The sequence below is a fragment of the Temnothorax americanus genome, unplaced genomic scaffold (assembly GCF_048541705.1).
Source record: "Temnothorax americanus isolate GAGA-0224 unplaced genomic scaffold, ASM4854170v1 Scaffold8, whole genome shotgun sequence".
NCBI classification, from domain to species: domain Eukaryota; kingdom Metazoa; phylum Arthropoda; class Insecta; order Hymenoptera; family Formicidae; genus Temnothorax; species Temnothorax americanus.
This window is the reverse complement of record NW_027509802.1, coordinates 3,034,296-3,052,500: the sequence shown is the minus strand read 5'-3', so window position 1 is coordinate 3,052,500 and position 18,205 is coordinate 3,034,296. Positions and strand designations below refer to the sequence as shown.

The following is an 18,205-nucleotide window of genomic DNA, read 5'->3' as shown; positions in this document are numbered from 1 at the left end:
ACGAGGTGGCTTGCTAATTGATGTAATTAGCGTGCAGCACTTGTAATTAGTTACTTTCGGATTACAATGTGTACCGTGTGCCAGGAGAGCCGAAGTTTCAGGGAGTGGAGAATTACGCAGTTGATCGCGCTGAGACCACTGATACCGATTGATGTGCGAATTGAGAGACATATATATATATATATATATATATATATATATATATATATATATATTACACACGCCGTAATTACGAAATTATGCTTGAACGTTTAATTTTTTTTTCTTTCTATGCTGACAGGAGAGAGAACCTCTTTTGCTCGATTAACCCTAAACTTCGTGCTTAAAGGCTTGTGTGCTTGTGTTTGTTTTTATATCGAGGTTTGTTTATGATTTATATCGGTTTTCTTTTGTACAACTTTACTGCGTTGATACAAAATTCAAGCTTCCGAAGCTGAAATCACGGAATATCGTTCACTTTCGACTTTCAAATTGACTTAGATTATCAATAATATTAACGTCATTGAGCATTTGTAGCAAACATTGATCAGTAAATAAAAAAATTTTTATTTTTTGCCGTCTACGATATTCCGCGAATTCAGAAGTTTTAAGTAGAAAATTGTCTTCTGTACAATTCTCTTGCGTCAGACTTCTTTCGATTCCATTCCGTCGTGCCTCTTTTGCCTAAAATCTACCGTAATTTTCCTCGAGTTTCGCAATGACACAGATTTAATAGCGACGAAGAAGATTTATGTAGTTTTAAATAATGAATATAATTTCTGACATTTTCATTTCTCTTTTACGCCACTTCCAAGTTAAAGTACGATCGTCCAATTAAGTTTTCATAAGTTTCATTGTATAACGTAAAACGTACAAGAAGGTGCAGGTAATTGATTCGGTATTCGGCGTGTAAACTCTTCTGGAAATATCTAGAGAGAGAGAAAATGGCATTTGGTATTACCTTATAAAATCCTCCTTGCTATTTTCATTCGCCAGTTTAATATAAAGATGTATCTGTGTGTGTGTGTGTTTGTGAGTTTGTGATTGCTATTTTGTGGAAATAGGACATTCTTTTGTATAAACGAATCAATAGACTCCGCGGATAACAAAAGTGGTTAATAAGTAGTAATCACGATTTGATTATGGATTATTGCATACTTCTTTCTGTTAAAATAATATAGGATAATTTCATTGATATCTAAAACGAAGTCAAATTATACAGTCGATTACGAATACTTCAATGGAAATGAAGATGATTCGATTTGATATCTATTTTAGTCGGGATTAGCAAAAATTTATAACACTGATCGATACCTTCAAACCCTCCAAACGTTATAACGATATAAAACTTGATTGCTTCGCAATTATGGACAAATAAATAAAGATTTATACCATTTTAAAAGTAAATTATTCGTGAAAACGTTAAGAAAATTACACTAATCATACAATACATTATCCGGAAAATAGATTTTACGACCGCGATTCCGACAGATGTCGATTTGAGCATTTTCGCAAAGTTTATATTCGAATGGGCGAAATATTGCGTGCACGGCTCATCGTTCGATATACGAAGGAGATAGGCTGCGGGGGTCGCGGTCCAATTATACGAAGCAAATAACCAAGATTAAATTCTCCGGGTAAACGGTCGGCAATCGGGTAATTTATCTGGCAACGACTTACGTATCTCTTGAAGCAACTCGATCGGGATCAATCTTTTTCACTCCTGTTTTCAAACAAGTCACGTAACTCGAGGCTTGCTTCTATTTTCTCGGGGGCAAACCGGCAAAAGTGGAAACTGATTGCGATGCATGAAGGCAAAAACGAGGAAACTAAATAAGTACCATCGAGCGCGATTGATTTCTACTGACTTCGCCGAACAAATCGAAGGAGGAAGGTACGGGACTTGGCGATGCGGGAATAGATTCGCACGATTGCGTCCGATCGATAATCGTGTCGCGTCCCGGCAGGCGCACCTCTTATCCGGTAAAAGTGCATCGCGATGTTGCCCCTTTGTCAACTGTGTATTTTAGTCATTTTAGAAAATTTTACGTGATTTTTTTTCGCGAGGCAAACCACTGGTCCAAAACGATTCAATTAAAGGACTGGCGAAGTTGCCAGTTCTCGGAAGGAAAAGCGTATTTGTTTCATAATTAATCAAATTGGATCGCGGCCCAAGGGTATCGCAACTGACGAGGCTTGACGACGCCGTCGTTAGTTGTCGTCGATCAGTTCTGAGCAAAGGATTTTTTAATATCTCTTCAATTATTACGATTCTGAACGGTTAGCTGTTGTACAAATGAAGGAGATTCGTACTATTGTTTAATCGCGAGTGAGGAATATCATAATTGCCGTCTGGCATTCAATCCTGCCAGCTCGGCGATTTGAATATACATATATATCTGACAGGAAATTCGGACTTTTTCAACACGATTAAAAGCATCGTTATTATAAACGACTAAAATTACTCTAAATATTTCAATGGCGTAAAAGTAGAAATGAATTATAAAAACATGTAGTTGAATTTATAGACATTTGTAGGCTTTTGAGAATATATGATCGATCGTGTAGACTGATCTTTCTAATTTTCCAGCAATGTTTAAGTAGGATTAGTGCTGGTATTAAATCCTCTACAGTGTAAAGACGTGAACTTTAATAATTTTACAGATAGACATTTGAATTAAAATTCTGTTTTACAAGACTTTCTGTCGGGCTTTCTGTGAATCGAGCATTAGATATTGAGAAGCTCAACATTCGATAGGACTGAAGCAAAAAAAAACAGGCGACCCCTCTTCTTAAAGTAGATCCATCTAGTGAATCGTGTCGTTCTCAGATAAAGATAAAGATACATCACGCTCAGGATTTTTACGCAATATATTACGCATATTGACGACCACGCAGTGTTATTTGCGTGTCTGAAATACATGTATATTTGTATATATATTATTTTTATTTGAAATTGCCGAGAGCCTTCAGATATTGAAAATTTGACAGGTGCGAGATGCATGCGGTACAGAATGCCTTACGTATTATAATATTTGCTAGTCTCACGCATGTAGCGCATGAAACACCACTATTCGCTTTTATACGTACTACAACCGCGCTCGTTGCTTGTTGCTCTGTAAATTTTCCGACATGCCTAGATCGCCGAAAACCACGAAGACAGCCTTTTTCGTTGGGAGGATACCGAAAGGCTTTGTGAAAGATGAACCATGGTCTTTTATTTGTTGGAAACATCTTATTTCAGAACAATTAGAGTTGTTCCATTTTCTAATTAATTATACATTGCTCTTCGCTCTTTTTATATCGATACAACTTGCCTATGCGTATCCTTTCAAATCTTATGCTAATTTAAAAACTATACGTTTGTATCTTATAACATTTTTTACGCTCAAGTAGTTCGCGCAAGAGAAATGTGTTGCTGCAAGATGCAAGGCATTTCTCAGTAGGATACATTTGTTAACTGATGTGTGTTGCAATTGTTTTCTATTAGTTTTGTTTTAATTAATAATTATAAATCAATAATGGAAGTACGTCAGAATACTGGAAATTAACAAAATTATATTGGTTTCATATAAACGAGTTTCATATAAACGAGTTTCTATAAGAACGACTTTTGACTAATTACTTTCATAACAGACAAACTGTATATTTTATAATTACATTAAGTCATACTGGTTATATTAACTAATATCGCATAAAATGTCTCTTAGTTTTTTTTTCTTATGTAAGCGTATTTGGATTAAAGATTCAGAATTCGGACGTACATTCCGTATTGTTAATGGTTTATAAAGGCATGTGACACCTATTATCAGTAAAAGAAATACTGTCCGCGCTCCGTAGCATCCATTATCCTGGCAAGTGAGCGAGGACGGTCAGAAGATTATCGGCCACATGGTTTTACGAAAATCGGCCGGCTCCGGAAGCTGTAGTAGTATACTCGGACTAAAAGTTGTCGGTGGCAAACTATTGGAAGATGGTTCCATGGGCGCTTTGATCGAGAAGGTGAAAAAGGGTAGCACGGCGGACATAGAAGGTCAACTTAGACCTGGTAAGGAGATTACAAAGTTTGGATCAAGCAATTCGCAAAATCGTCCAAGTCGCGAGCACCTAATTACGACGCGTTTATTGCAAACAAAATGTAAAATATGAAATTTACGTAATGAACGTCATGATAAACGTTACGAGATACACTTTACATTACAAAACATTCTTGCCGCTATGCTCCAGAGAAATCGTAATCGGAAATTAATCATTGATTTTGAATCAATCAATATATTTGGTTGTTGCAAATAAAATGTCGGTTTTTTAATTTTTTATTTGAAACGTTTATATCACAAAATATATATTTTCTTCATCAAAATAGTCTTTATCTACTCCAATGCACTTTTTTCAACGCGATACAAGTCCTTCATGCCTTTTTGATAGAAATCTGGAGAACGAGAGGTAATGAATTCTCTGAAAACAGTTTTTACATCATCTTTTTCAAATAATTTTCTTTTAAAGAAGCCGTCTAGATGCTGGAAAAAATGATAATCTGTGAGTAACAGGTCAGGAAAATAAGGAGGATGCGGGAGAACTTTATACTTCAAATTTGTTAATTTTTTTACGGTCTGTTTTGCATTATGTGGCCGAGCATTGTCGTGAAGCAATAACACATCGCTTCTATTAAGCATTCTCTTTAGTCTCCTGATCTGTTACTCATAGATTATTATTTTTCAAGAAAAAATTGTTTGAAAGAAACGGCGATGTAAAAACTGCTTTCGGGGAGAATTCATTGGCTCTCGTTCTCTAGATTTCTATCAGAAAGACATTGAAGGACTTGTATCGTAGATGGAGATTATTTTGATTAAGAAAGTATGTATTAAATTTGTAATATAAACGTTTCAAATAAAAAATTGTCATTTTATTTGCAACAATCTAATACCGATCGTTATCACATTGACTTAATTAATAAAATTACAAGAAAACTTAAAGGTTTATTATTTATTTATTGAGAATTGGGAAAGGTAAATTATATGCCGTCAATTGTATATTTGACCGCGACATATATATGTGGCGGTCAGCATTCTTAATCGTGTATATTAATGAAAGATCTGTGCCTCGATCGTTTCACGAACATTTCGTCGTAGTAATCCGTGCTTTCAGCTTTGACGCCTTGAAAGCGCACGGCTTGTCGACAATGCTCGCAACAATCGCGAGCAAGCCGTTCCCGCTCCCACGACCGTGCATAAGAACCGAATCGGACGACGCTCGACGATCTCCTGCGGCTGTTTCAGGTGACGAGGTAATCGCGTGGAATGGGAGGTCTCTTCAAGGCAAGAGCTTCCGGGAGGTTTACGACATCATCGCCGAGTCGAGGCTGGAGCCGCAGATTGAGCTCGTAGTTGAAAGAAAGATGTCGTCGATAACAACGGGGATGGCGCCTGCAGGACCGGGCCCATCGACACCCATGGCATCTAGAAAAATCGCTGCTCAGAGCCAATGGAGACAGAAACACGAGACCATCTCTGGGCCTCGGACGCCTCACCACAAAGGTGACTATGCACACAGCACGTTCCGTTTCCAGCCGTCTTCCGACTTGATTTCGCTTCTGTGTATCACAAATATCGTGATCTAGATTATTTTATCACCGACTCGTTTCGTTCGAACTCGCAATATACATATCTTTTTTTTTTACAACTCTGAATATACTTACCATCAATTTGATATACAATATGGTAGTCGTGCATGGGCTTATAGTGCCGTTATCTTACAATTAATCAATATCATGGACGCTACAAGAAATAAATCTTATGTATATATATATGAATGGTGATTATACAATTAAAAGGGATGAGATAGATCATTATAGGTAGATCGGCTTTTATTCTTCTCAGGATGTCAGTTTGGATGTTGTACCAAAGAGTTAGAAAAGAGTGTGTTAGAAAGATGCGTTTTTTTAAGCTGAATGCGATTATTAGAGAATCAGAAGTATTTCATCTGAAACGCATTTACATTCTTTTATTTGGGTGAAGAACAAGTTAACATAGTTTATTTTATTTAATCCGTAAATCTTTTGTGACACCGTTTCAAGTGAAATTTATAGGGAAGATAATGGATAAGAAAAGAACAAGTTTCAAGTAAAATACGATACCGAAAAAAACTAGCACGCATAGTAATATTTATGATATATTTCAATAATTTTGAAAGACGGGGAAGAGTTGAAATTTATTATTCCGACTGATGAAATATTAAATCCCATTAAACGTGAAACGACGTATTGCGCTTCTCTAACACTATTCTACTATTCTACTAACACCCGCATAAATATACGTATTAAACACATCAGAAGCAACGTTATTGCCATTGATTACATGGTTTTTTCGCATTTCAGGTCTTAAGAAATGTTTACTATGGGGTAGGCCTCTCAGACAATTTTCTTTAAATCATTTTCGATTGATCAGTGTTTCTTGCCTGTATATCATTAGCCCTTTAATCTCCGTTATCGACGACCGTTTCGTGAGATTTCTCTTTAATCTCAAATCTCAACAAACGGGACCCCAGAGTCGTGATTTCGATGCTACGACAAGACGTATGGCGAAACAACGAAAATTGATTTACTATTTATTCTGTTTTGAGTATTACCGTCGATGTTTAACGTAGTTGTAGATCGTAGTGCTAATGCACCCCTCCTCCTCCCACTGCTAAAAGAGCACATAGGTATATAGTCTTATGGGAGCAACAACTATATTATATGTATATACACAAGATACAAAGATGCCGATATATATACATATATATAAATCCCGCATATATTGTGCTTTCTCTCTACTTAATACAAATCACGAGTATCCTCGTGTAATCCTTATGGATAAGTGTAATTTACTGTATTCGCTACTGTCTATTATCTCTACTATATATCGATCTAACATTATTATCATAATAACTCCCCTCATTCCTTTCGTGGCTCGTTGTCACGGATATCCGTGATTGTGAGAACCCGTGCATGCGGACTTCACTTCTTCGAAAGACGTGGGTGTTTCCAGAACTGTTCAGAAATAGTTCGATTTTGCAACATTCCCGGGGGTTCGATGACGCTCTGAGATAGAACTTGGTTTTCGCATCTATAATTTCGCACACTCAAGTATCCGATCGACGCAGAGATCTCTCGAATAGACGTCTAACAGACATCCCGATCTTTCAAACGCTACTTTGAACATCTCGAAGATACATTTTCAATCTTCCTGTCGTTTGAGTATTTATTTAATATATGTATATCGTATATACAAACACGAATGTTAACATATTCACTGCCAACAATGCCAACAATGAATGTGTTAACGGTAATGAAAGCATGAAAGATTGTCCATTCATTGGATCACCCGAATTTTTTTTTCTTCTTCATTTACTTACTGTCGTCTTTTACTTTTATTCGTTATTTTCTTCGTGACGAAACTCGCGTATCTACACCTCTCGTGAATCGCTGCAAGATCGCAGATACGAAAACAAGTTGTATCCTAGTCGAAGCTGCACGATCACTTGCAGAATTGTACGACGCGAGGCGTGAGAAACCCTCGGTTTTAGTGACGTCGCCGGGCTCGCCGGACCTGCACGCCCAAGGACGCGGTCGACACTCCCGACATCCGACCGGAAATGTGAACGTGGGCGGTAGTATCCAGGTGAAGCTGGGCTTCGATCCCGTGGGACTTCAGCTGATCGTCACGATAATTTGCGCCGCGGGGCTCACGCCAAAGAGCAACGGCCAACCTAGAAATCCTTACGCCAAAGTTTTTCTGCTTCCTGACAAAAGGTGAGTGAATTACCATATTTGACAGTATTTTTAATGATAATACTTTTGATCAATTGAAAATTTCGGAGAAATATGCGCGAACCTGTAAAAATGCCTCAATATTTATTTTAATGTAACTCGATAATCATAAAAATGCAACTAAATACGTTTGAAATATATTCTTTGACGTACGTTAATATTACAGTTTTGTTTAGTAATCCTTTAACGGTGACTATTCGGTCTGCGACTCATTTTGTTCTTAATTATCGGCTAATCTTTTGAGTGCTTTGAAAATTTATATATCTTTTTAAACGTCATTTATAGCGAAAAATCGAAACGACGTACGAAGACTGTGGCGAACACGAACGACCCTAGATGGAATCAGACTTTCGTTTATAATGGAGTCAGACGTTCGGAGCTGAGGAAGAGGGCACTGGAGATTACGGTCTGGGACTACGCTAGGTACGAGGCGAACGATTTCCTCGGCGAGGCTGTCCTGGAATTGGCAGTATGTCTCCTGGACGAGGAACCAGAATGGCATTCTCTGACCGCTCACGGAGAACACCGGCACGTCAGGTATGAATCGCACTCGCGGATGCTAGTAGTTCCAATGCTAAAAGCGATCAAATAAATACCTTGCATCGATACGAATCCCTTGCGGAATGTTTGACAATGTTCCCACGTTATATCTCGCTCTACGTAAAATGACGTAACATTATAATACGGTGACTTATCTCGTGGGTCTTAGAAATCTGCATTTCAAGACAAAGAGGGGTCTATATTCCTTGGTATTTTATGTTTTTAAACAAATAGAAAAAAAATTCAATGTCGCGATAAAATAACAGGGTCTAACGCTGGAATAATTAACTATTTTTTACTCTTCAGGCACTACCAAGATTCTGATGACATGCTAGATTGTCATCTTAGTCCACCGTCGACCACGTCGAGATTAAGTGACTCCGACACTTCGGAGTGCGACATTACGGATTGCGACGTGTCGAGAGAACAAAGAAGAACGGCTGACGGTGCCAGCATAAGCAGTATCGGCAGTTCCTCTAGGTAAGGCCATCTCTTAAAATCTCCGTAGTATATATAAATCTCCCGGTTTAACGAAAGAGAGTATATTGAAACCGCTGGAAAAATTAGCCAACTCAACACTATAGCTTAGGATATCTGCGTCGAATACCGCATAAATCCGTCATACGCAACGAAACGTTTATGCGAGAATCACGAGGTATCGAATTGATACTTTACACATTATTGAGAACTAAATGCAGCAGTTACTCAAATACGTTACAATCAGCATATTTGATCGGTAGGAACTGCATTACTAATCTGGCAGAGTTACTGCCCCCGACTTAGGATCTAGTTTACAGATCTCGTAACTACCATCGTTATTGTTGCATAATAGTTATTTTTGTTCCCTGTATTGCGGTCTTTATTGCACAAGGAGACGTTATTTCGGCGTACGATACAGGGTATTTTCCCACAAGAATTTTTTCCGTCAGAATGCTTCCATTAGAATCAGACGATTCAATCTATGCGATTAAAGAAAACTTTACATGACTTGAAATGAATGTACAATAAAGGAGTTTTTGTTGTTTTTTTTTTTATTGAACTGTTCTCTCTTTATCGATTATTTGCCGTAAAATTATTGTAAAATTGTTTTTTCTTATAATTTAAAAACATTTTGTAAAAAGTTTTGAAAGCGGCTCCGATAAGAGAGATCTGATTTTCTTTCTTTCTTATCCGACTAAAATGTAAGCCAAGCGCAGTGGAGAAATAGAGACAAGTATATAAAATAAATGATTGCGAACGGAAGTTTAAAAAAATAAAAGATAAGACTCGAATGGGAAGGGGTCAATCTCGAGAGGGGGTAAAAGCCAAGTTATAAAACTGGGCAACAAGCCAATTGACATAGCAGTTGGCTCACGACCGTTGCTGGCTCCGGAAGTCAGCCTTAAAACTCGTATCCATATTAATATTCTAATGATGATGTCCGGTCGTTATTTTTCAGTATAAAGTGATTTTTGTGTTGAAGTTTTCGAGTTTCTACTTATATTTGAACGAAAGAAACGATAGTGTACGTTAAAAAAGAAGATAACTGTCCAAAGTGTTAATTATTCGTGATAATGAACCTATTTAGAATCGCGCAAAATCGCTGCTAAGTTAATTGATATTAGAGAAGAAAGTTATATATATTTGCAACTGCAATAAATTATATACAGTTACGAAAATGTGAAACCTGTGAAACTTTCCTAATGTGAACATTTAATCATTACTAATTATAATTAAACAACAACGAAATTTAAATAATAAAATTCGTGATATCTGTATTCACAACAATTATATTCTCATATATTTAGCAAGTAAATTTCACGAAATTGTTCCAATGACGCGTCTTGCTCTCGCTTTAAAGAAAGCTTGTCCATAAATTTTTTCATCGACGATACACGCGGCAAATTGAATCAATGTAGTGGATTTAATGAACACGTAGGCTATCTTCGATAGACTTGGCAGGTAGAGTGACAGAGATGGGGATAAGCCGAGATATTATCCGGCATCGCTCTGCGCTTCTTTTATATCGCTTCGATCTGCAAAGCGACGCTTCTATCCCTAAGCGCGCATTAGCCTGGAAAAGCTTTCTCCGAATAATTGAAACATTCCAGCCTGCTCTGAGAGCGGCGGACGTCCTGTACATATTTAAACAACCTTCAATATCGTTTAATGAGATTATTCGAAAGGGTTTCGCCAGTTACATTAACATATCCATCGTCAAACTAAGCCGGCGGTACTAACATAATGGACAATGTGTGCGTTTTGATAAAATATTTTTATTATAATTCTACGCGAGTATATACACGTTATTATATTTATGACGAAGTACGCATAGCTTTTCTGGTCAATCGCGGATACACGTATGAGAATTACAAGAAATAAATGCATAAGTTTTATACTATTTCTCTTCGCGCCTTCGCGATTCCATATTTAAACATTGCTAGAATAAAAAAAAAATTACGCGTTTATACACAAAGGTTTAGGGTTGAACACATTCTTTGCAGATTAAATTAATTCACATAAATACGGATAAAATGTTTTATGTTAAAATGTGTAAAATAATCTGTGGAGAGATAAGAAACATTAGACAATGACGCGTCGGCCGCGGCCGCGCCACCGCCCATTGATTTTGATTTTAATCGTATGCTTTGTGATTTATTTTTTAGGTTTCATAATATGCCGTCAAATTATAAGCGGTACGGCCATTACAATTTATATCTTCTCCTCTTTCACGAATCACGCAGTCACACGTCTTGCATCCTCACCGCTAGGTTCTAATGTATTGCGCGTAGATCAGTCAGTTAGTCATGCCGACGGATCATCTCAAGCCGGAGATGTAGTAGGGACGAGACAACGAGACGTGTATTGACGTGGTCACGTAGGTTCTGTGTCACGTAGCTAATTTGATTTAAGAACGTACAACAAAGGCACGAGAAACCTTCATTTGATCAAGGATATTACTTCCAAGCGTGAACGGGAGGGAAGGAAGAGAGAAAGTATCCTTTCTTTTTTTTTCGGTAAAAGAAAGAAACAACGATCGTGATACAGACGTCATCGGTGACGGAAAACATCGGCAATAAAATCTCTAATTTCTTTTCCACGCGCGATATTGTACATGTAAGTTGGTGAATATTGCAATGCACGACGTTTCGGTGTTACAAAATTGCTGGGACAATTTCTATCCTCTGTCTTCGTTTTTCGTCAAGACGCGAAAACCTAGTGAAATGAACAACGAGATGTTAAGTGCGAATATTTAGCGAATCGCCATCCATGTAGGCACTTTAGACGTCATGCTGTCATTGCTTCTCGCATATACGCATATTACTTATATTAGATGCGACAAGACATGGCTTCTAGAATGCTTAGTGCATTGCAGTGCATCGGCCGGGGTGGATTGAGTTTTGTCGAAGCTTTGACTGCAGTTCGCCTGATTTTCGTGACTATCTTGCCCATCGACATATTGTTTTTCGTTGCCAAAAATGGTGAAAATTATTCTGGATTTTGTATCTTACACATCTCGCACGGTCGTTCCTTTTGATGTGTAATACTTACACAGTACTTGGCACTCATCGAACGCACTTACACGGCATATTCTTAATTTATGACGAGTCATTCTCTTTTTTGTCGCGCATACTCTCATTTTTGGCAACGAAAGGAGCCCCGCGAGATCGAGAACACCAAAGAGAACGCTCGACTGCATTGCCGAGTAACTTGGAGCTGCTGTGCGCCAAATTAGGAGATATGCATTCGCAGTTTGCGGATCTGAGGAGTCAAATCGAGCTCGCGCTTATGCGCCAAAATATGTACGAAGACAATTTGAAAGATAGCATTAACGAGTGAGAGGATTTTATTCTTATCTCAACGTTTTCGACTTCGTCCTCGGTGCTGCGTAGCTCATTCTCACTCCTAGCATTTGAACATCTTCTTTTTTGCTTCCCCACCATCCTGGCCGCATGTACATTTTAGCGCGAGATTACAGCACTCGCCTCATTTAACTTGTAAGGCACGCAGCATTCATTGATTGATGAAAAAAAAAATGAACGCATGCTGGAGCAGCCACTATTCTAGCCCGCCGCCGGAGAGGGAACTCTGCATCGATGGCGAACATCGGAGTCGAAGAGATATGTCGCCTCAGGGACGCAAAAGGGCAGCCCTAATGATTTCTCGTGACCAACAACCTGCTTCTATCTCGAGTTATCAGGCATATCGTAAGGTAAATGTTCGAGAACGTTTGGTTTTAATTTTTATTTGAGTATCGATTGCAAAGATGTGCTTAAAATCGAGAGATTTAAGAGGTACGAGAAAGAAAAAGTGTGCATGTGCGCGCTCGTGTGTGTTCGAGTTTTGATCAAATTTTTTAACTAAGAAAAAATGGATTGCAGAAATTAATTAATGATTAATTAATTTCTGCGAGCCATTTTTTTGCGCGAATAAAAAAAAAAAGAAAAATTATTGATACTCTATTGCTGCATGAGACATCGAAGCACATGTTATTAAATATACAACATTTATCGAAGTGTATCCTTGTACATTATTAAATACGTATCGCAGGACGAGATCCATCGGGGAATGATGGGTCACAGGTCGCACAGCGCGGCACCTATGGACTCTTCGAGTGTCAGATACCGAGGAAGATCTCAGAGTCCCACCGGTCATCGTTCCTTGTCTCCACCCGAGCATAGATCCATTCCCTACTCGCATGGATATGTTCATACGACAAGGTAAAATATCACAGGGAAAACTCTTTGACATTTTCTAGATTACAAGCTTGTGGGAACTGGAACAGTGGACTTATCGTTGCTTTTATTTAGATTTGGCTCGAGATCGGCGACCGCCACACCTACTGGATCGCCGAAGAAACGTCAGTTACCTCAAATCCCAGCAGCTTTGAAAGAAAGAGCCGCGCAAGATTTTGACGAACGAGCAAGATTCGCAAGACATCGCAACAGACAGTTGATATACAGGAGCATGGGTATGGGAGGTGAGTTTCAACATTTTCTATTGGAAAAATTAATGTATCTGTCTGATATCTTTTTATTGGCCACTACTGGACTAAGAATGAATGAATACAAACATATTTTAATACAATGGCCAATATATAACTCATTCTTTTAATAAATATAAATATATTATAAATACTATGTACTATAGATATATATTAATTTATTATTTTTTATTTTTAATAAATATAAAATATTTTTTATTTTTATTTTTTTTATTTTTATTATTATATCTTAAATAATTGATTAATTTATTTCCAGGCTGGGAAAGGCACATCAGCGGTCTTTCGGACTCGGATCTTCCTTCAATGGGACACGATCCACTAACATTGTCACACAGTCATCACTCTCACAGATTGCACAGGCCGAGGACGGGGCACTTAAGTCCTGACAAAGATATACTCGATCTTGGAGATTCTGACATGGAGAGCATAGCTTCGGTAACGAGCAGTGCCTTTAGTACGCAATCGGAACGACCACGTGGATCGAGATTAATGTGAGTATAGTTTTATAATTAAATTTCCGTTTTACCATACGAACCACCTCGCGTTGCGGCAGTCAATGTGCAACGCAACGCAGATTCAAGAGAATATCCCGTTAGGAAGGAGGATTTGAGCATCGAGTGTGTTTATCTTAAATATATTTCTTATCGTATATTTCAAACATTTATCGCTGCATTATTTGAATGCATCATTATATGTCTTTTATGTCACGATACATTAAAATCAATCTTCTGATGAATAGCACACTCATCGGTTCAATTTCTTGAGTCAAGTAAAATCCCTGGATTAAATGGACATTGTCAACTAAAAATATCCCGTAGTTGCACATTTTCACATCCTGCTTGTGTACGTGTCAAGTCTCCCGATACCCCTTCCGCTTTCTTTACGGAGCGATTAGATTGCACTTCCTATGCACCGTGTCAATGTCCATTTAATTAGTGCCCCATTCTAAGGAAGCAGGGATCAGTGCGTGGCGTTGGTCGAACGGTTAGGTAGTTGTGTCTCGTCGCGTCAGAAAAGAAGAAGAAGCATTGCGAAGTACATCGATCGCCGCGTGTCTCTTCTGAAATGCCGACCCGTTGTTCTCGGCGAATCGACAGAGTCGAGTTTTGAGATGTTAATGACCGATATGCGTTCGATCGATCGCGAACGCGCGGTTAAATAGAAGAAAAAAAAAGTAAAAAAGGAACAAAAGAAAGATAAAAAGCGGAATGGGCTCACCCTTTGGTTGTGTTCCCGCAAGAGCGCTAAACTCTCTATATGAAAAACATTGTTTGCAGACCGACAGTTAAAAACGTTTTAATACCCGGTGCCATATCCCCCATACCCCCACCCCCTAGGCGCAATAGGCGCAGGCACAATCTTAGGGTACCTTGCAGCGAATGTCATTGTCCCACCAAGCCCAGAAGCAACAACCCTAGCAAGTGTCCCACCTTATATCCTCTCGTACGGAGCAAGTCCGCAGTGGTACGCTCGTTGTACAAAAAGATGTATACACCATTCACGAGATCGCAGACCGTCGATGAGAACATGCTGAGATATTACAACTCCGAGACCAGCGAGTACAGCGTTTCCGAGGGGTACATACTCAAGCCAGAGAGACTCGTAGCTAGTAGCGCTAAGAATCGTATACCGTTATATGTCGAGGATTGCCTCCGGGTCGACTTTAACAATCGTTTTGTGGAGAAGTTTCGTTTTAAATATTTGGCGCCGTATTTCGCGGGAGGATTCGATATGTCGCGTGAACGCGATGATTCCGCGGCAATGAGGACGACGACGACGACGACGACGACGACGACGACGACTACGCCTATGACGACGAAGACGACGACGACGACGACGACGACGACGACGACGACGACGACTACGCCTATGACGACGAAGACAAAGCGACCGATTGTCTCGAGAGATCCGATCGATCTCCCTGACCATCTCGATATTAGGAGCATAGACGCTAGATTGCATCCGCGTAGGTCTTTTTTGTCCGCTAAGACTAGGAGCTTCGATTACGACGTGATACACGATACATACGGTGATCGTTTCGGTACTAGGCCAGGGGCCGTCGGTCTGCTATCGCGCCGGGCCAAGAGTTTCGAGTACGAGAGCATTTCGAGCAACATATTCAGCGACGACAGTCTCAGGACGGCCAGAAGAAAGCTCAAGCGGAATCTCTCTCTCAGCGACGCCGGGTACGGTGACAAGATACCGGCGTTGGACGATCAGAGCAAGTCCTACTACGATTCTAACGGTGACGATAAAGTGCCTACGGGTCTGACGAGCAAAGAGACGAATTACGAATTTCTGCTCGATCAGGACCACAAACCATTTTACGGATACGATTCGGAGCTCAGCTGCGGCGAGATGGAGATTTACGTTCCGAGTTTCGACAAGCAGAACACCGAAACCGACGATTATCAAGCCTCATACAGTTCCCGTTTAACGGACGACAATCATCTCTTCAGCACTAACGACCGTGCTAATCTCAGGAATGTTCTGGACAAGGATGATACTAGTAAGAGAAAATATATGAATGGAAGTTACTTGAATCACGACTCCTCGTATATCAGAGACATATCTTCGGAGACAAGAACCATGAATGTAGATAGCGATCTTAGTAATTCGATCAGCGATAATATCTACAGCAGTATCGAGGGGGCTCTTTCGTCCAGTAAAAGTTACGATCGCGATGTTCTCGCGAGATCCGCCACGAAGATTCATGACGCCACTAACGTGGATGAGTGGACGTCGAAGGACATAAAAGGTGTTTTGCGGTCTCGTGGAGCAATTAGTCGTTTCTATCAAGAGAATGAATACAAGGATCGTGAGAATTGGGACGTCGATTACGACGAAGGATTTATAGACCGGGAGAAAACCGAAGACTACGAGCAGAAGCAGTTTACTAGCAGTTATCTAGACGAAGGCATTGGTGCCTTAAGAATTGGCAGATCGCACGAAGGCGAGTACTTTCACGATGTGTCAAAACGTTCGTGTGCCGTTAAGGGAAAATGTTACGCACAGTCCGACGATGACGACAGGAAGTTCACGACGGGCGATTACATAAGTTATCGTTCGTCCGACGACTACGAGTATCGGACTACGCACACCGCAGGTATCGGTAAGGAAACATACGAGGACGGATCTATACCGCGAAGACGAAGACGAAGAAGCAGGAGAGGCAGTAAAGAGGGAGGCGCAGGTGACTACGAGAATCTGCGAGCCAGAGACATGTCAGGCGCTCAGTCGAGATTAACGGAGAGCAGGAGACTGATCCAACGAACGGAGTCCACGCCGACCGTACACTCAGACGAGGACCTAAGTTCGACTGCGGATCGCGCCAGACGCATTTACCGCCGCAGGCGAAACAGCAGTTGTCCAGAGAGCAGAGATTTACGAATGTACCGCCTGCGAGGAAACGACGAGAGAACGTCGAGTATTTTGCTGGACTCTGACGAGGAGTTCGGCTCGATGGAGACAGTAGTCGGCGCCGATTATTTTCGTCGTACGTCGGGCTACGTGGCGGACGCTAGACCGGGCGACGGCGTTAGATCGAGTTTCTTTGACGCGGAACAAGATCGTGGTAGCTACTTAGACGCAAGATACGATCACGAGGACCGATATCAGGATCGCAGTTATCCGGCGGCACGCGGGCTAGTTAGGTCAGGGTCGCAGCGTTCTTCGAGTCGTGAGGCGCGACACGGGTCGCGCGCTAGGCGTAAGAGTAGTTGCCCGGAGTGTCGTGAGCTAGCACTGTCCTCCTCGGAGTTAGGTAGGTCGGGATCGTTATCGCGGAAGGGTGACGATTCTCGGCGTTCATCGTTAGAGACGAAGCATAGATATCGTAGGCGGAACAGCAGCTGTCCAGAGGCTAGGGATCTCGAAATGCTCGAGAAGAGGCAGCGTCAGCAGCAACTTGTGCAGCTCCATCAGCAGCAACAGCGGCACTCGAGTCAGCAGTATCAGCAACAGCAGCAGCAACGGCAACCGCAGCAGCAGCACCATCAATCGCAGCATCAGCAACCACAGGGAAGTAGTAAAAGGAACGTAGCGATCAGCGACACTCTCGAGTACTACGAGTACTCGATGGAGAGCGAGAGCCAGTGCAGCGAGAACTGCGGATTTGGCCCGTGCGATCCGCGTAGGCCCCGTAACCGAGCACCCCGCCCTGGTAACGCTAATTCGAGTCTCTTTGATTCCCAAACCGCTACCTCCGACACTGCTAAAAACTACCACCCACGGATCGACGATCATCACCACCAACACCCACAAAACACGAAAACGTCACCGCTCGCCAATGTCGCCGATGTGGCGTCGACGTTCCTGCCACCGTTGCCGCCGTCGTCCTCGTCGTCCGCCCGACGACGACCCCGAAAAAAATCCGCTTACGACGTCGACGCCGTCGCCGATTGTCGCGACGATGACGACGCTCGGAATCGTCGTGCCTCATCTATGCCCGAAAGCAGCGAGTACACCACCAGTCAGTCGAGCTCGTACGAGAAGACGTCCAGACGCCAGGTCACCGACAACGGGCACGACGAGCGTGACAAGAGAAGTCAGTTCACCAGGAGTCTCAGTAACGCCGATGTGCCGCAGGACGAGAAAGGTGAGAGAGAAAGTATACATTGTGACTAGAATTATCGTTATTCTTTACAAAGATTAGAATGTTATTTCGACAAATTCTCCATCCCTTTCTCAATAACAAAATATATCTTACGTTAATCATTTCCACTATCACGAATCGTAATCGCGCTTTTAACATATCTATAATAGCGAAAGCTGCGCTCATTAAAATTAAGTTACCAAGTTAATTTCTCTACCATATGTTTCCACATTTTGCCTTTTAACAGAAATTTTGTTTGATGTCTATTTTTCGCTAATACGTATGAATTCTCTTTAAAAAG

At 40.7% G+C, this 18,205-nt stretch overlaps 1 protein-coding gene across 16 annotated transcripts in view; it reads left to right on the top strand.

Annotated features, from left to right (window-relative positions):
* The window catches only part of Rim (Rab3 interacting molecule), a 64,870-nt gene that overhangs the window by 30,942 nt on the left and 15,723 nt on the right, over positions 1 to 18,205 (top strand). For 7 of the 16 annotated variants that reach the window (XR_013259779.1, XR_013259778.1, XR_013259770.1 and 4 more), the window contains 12 exons: positions 3,820 to 4,027; positions 5,256 to 5,513; positions 6,353 to 6,376; positions 7,504 to 7,768; positions 8,072 to 8,323; positions 8,633 to 8,806; positions 10,972 to 11,001; positions 12,362 to 12,518; positions 12,857 to 13,026; positions 13,117 to 13,286; positions 13,567 to 13,801; positions 15,359 to 17,907. Coding sequence is in view for 2 of the 16 variants with exons in the window: in XM_077423865.1 (XP_077279991.1) it covers positions 3,820 to 4,027; positions 5,256 to 5,513; positions 6,353 to 6,376; positions 7,504 to 7,768; positions 8,072 to 8,323; positions 8,633 to 8,806; positions 10,972 to 11,001; positions 12,362 to 12,518; positions 12,857 to 13,026; positions 13,117 to 13,286; positions 13,567 to 13,801; positions 15,359 to 17,907 (4,492 nt within the window). In the remaining 14 variants the exon portion in view is untranslated. The remainder of the gene's footprint in view (positions 1 to 3,819; positions 4,028 to 5,255; positions 5,514 to 6,352; positions 6,377 to 7,503; positions 7,769 to 8,071; positions 8,324 to 8,632; positions 8,807 to 10,971; positions 11,002 to 12,361; positions 12,519 to 12,856; positions 13,027 to 13,116; positions 13,287 to 13,566; positions 13,802 to 15,358; positions 17,908 to 18,205) is intronic. The other 9 variants (XR_013259774.1, XR_013259771.1, XR_013259781.1 and 6 more) reach the window with 9 other exon arrangements.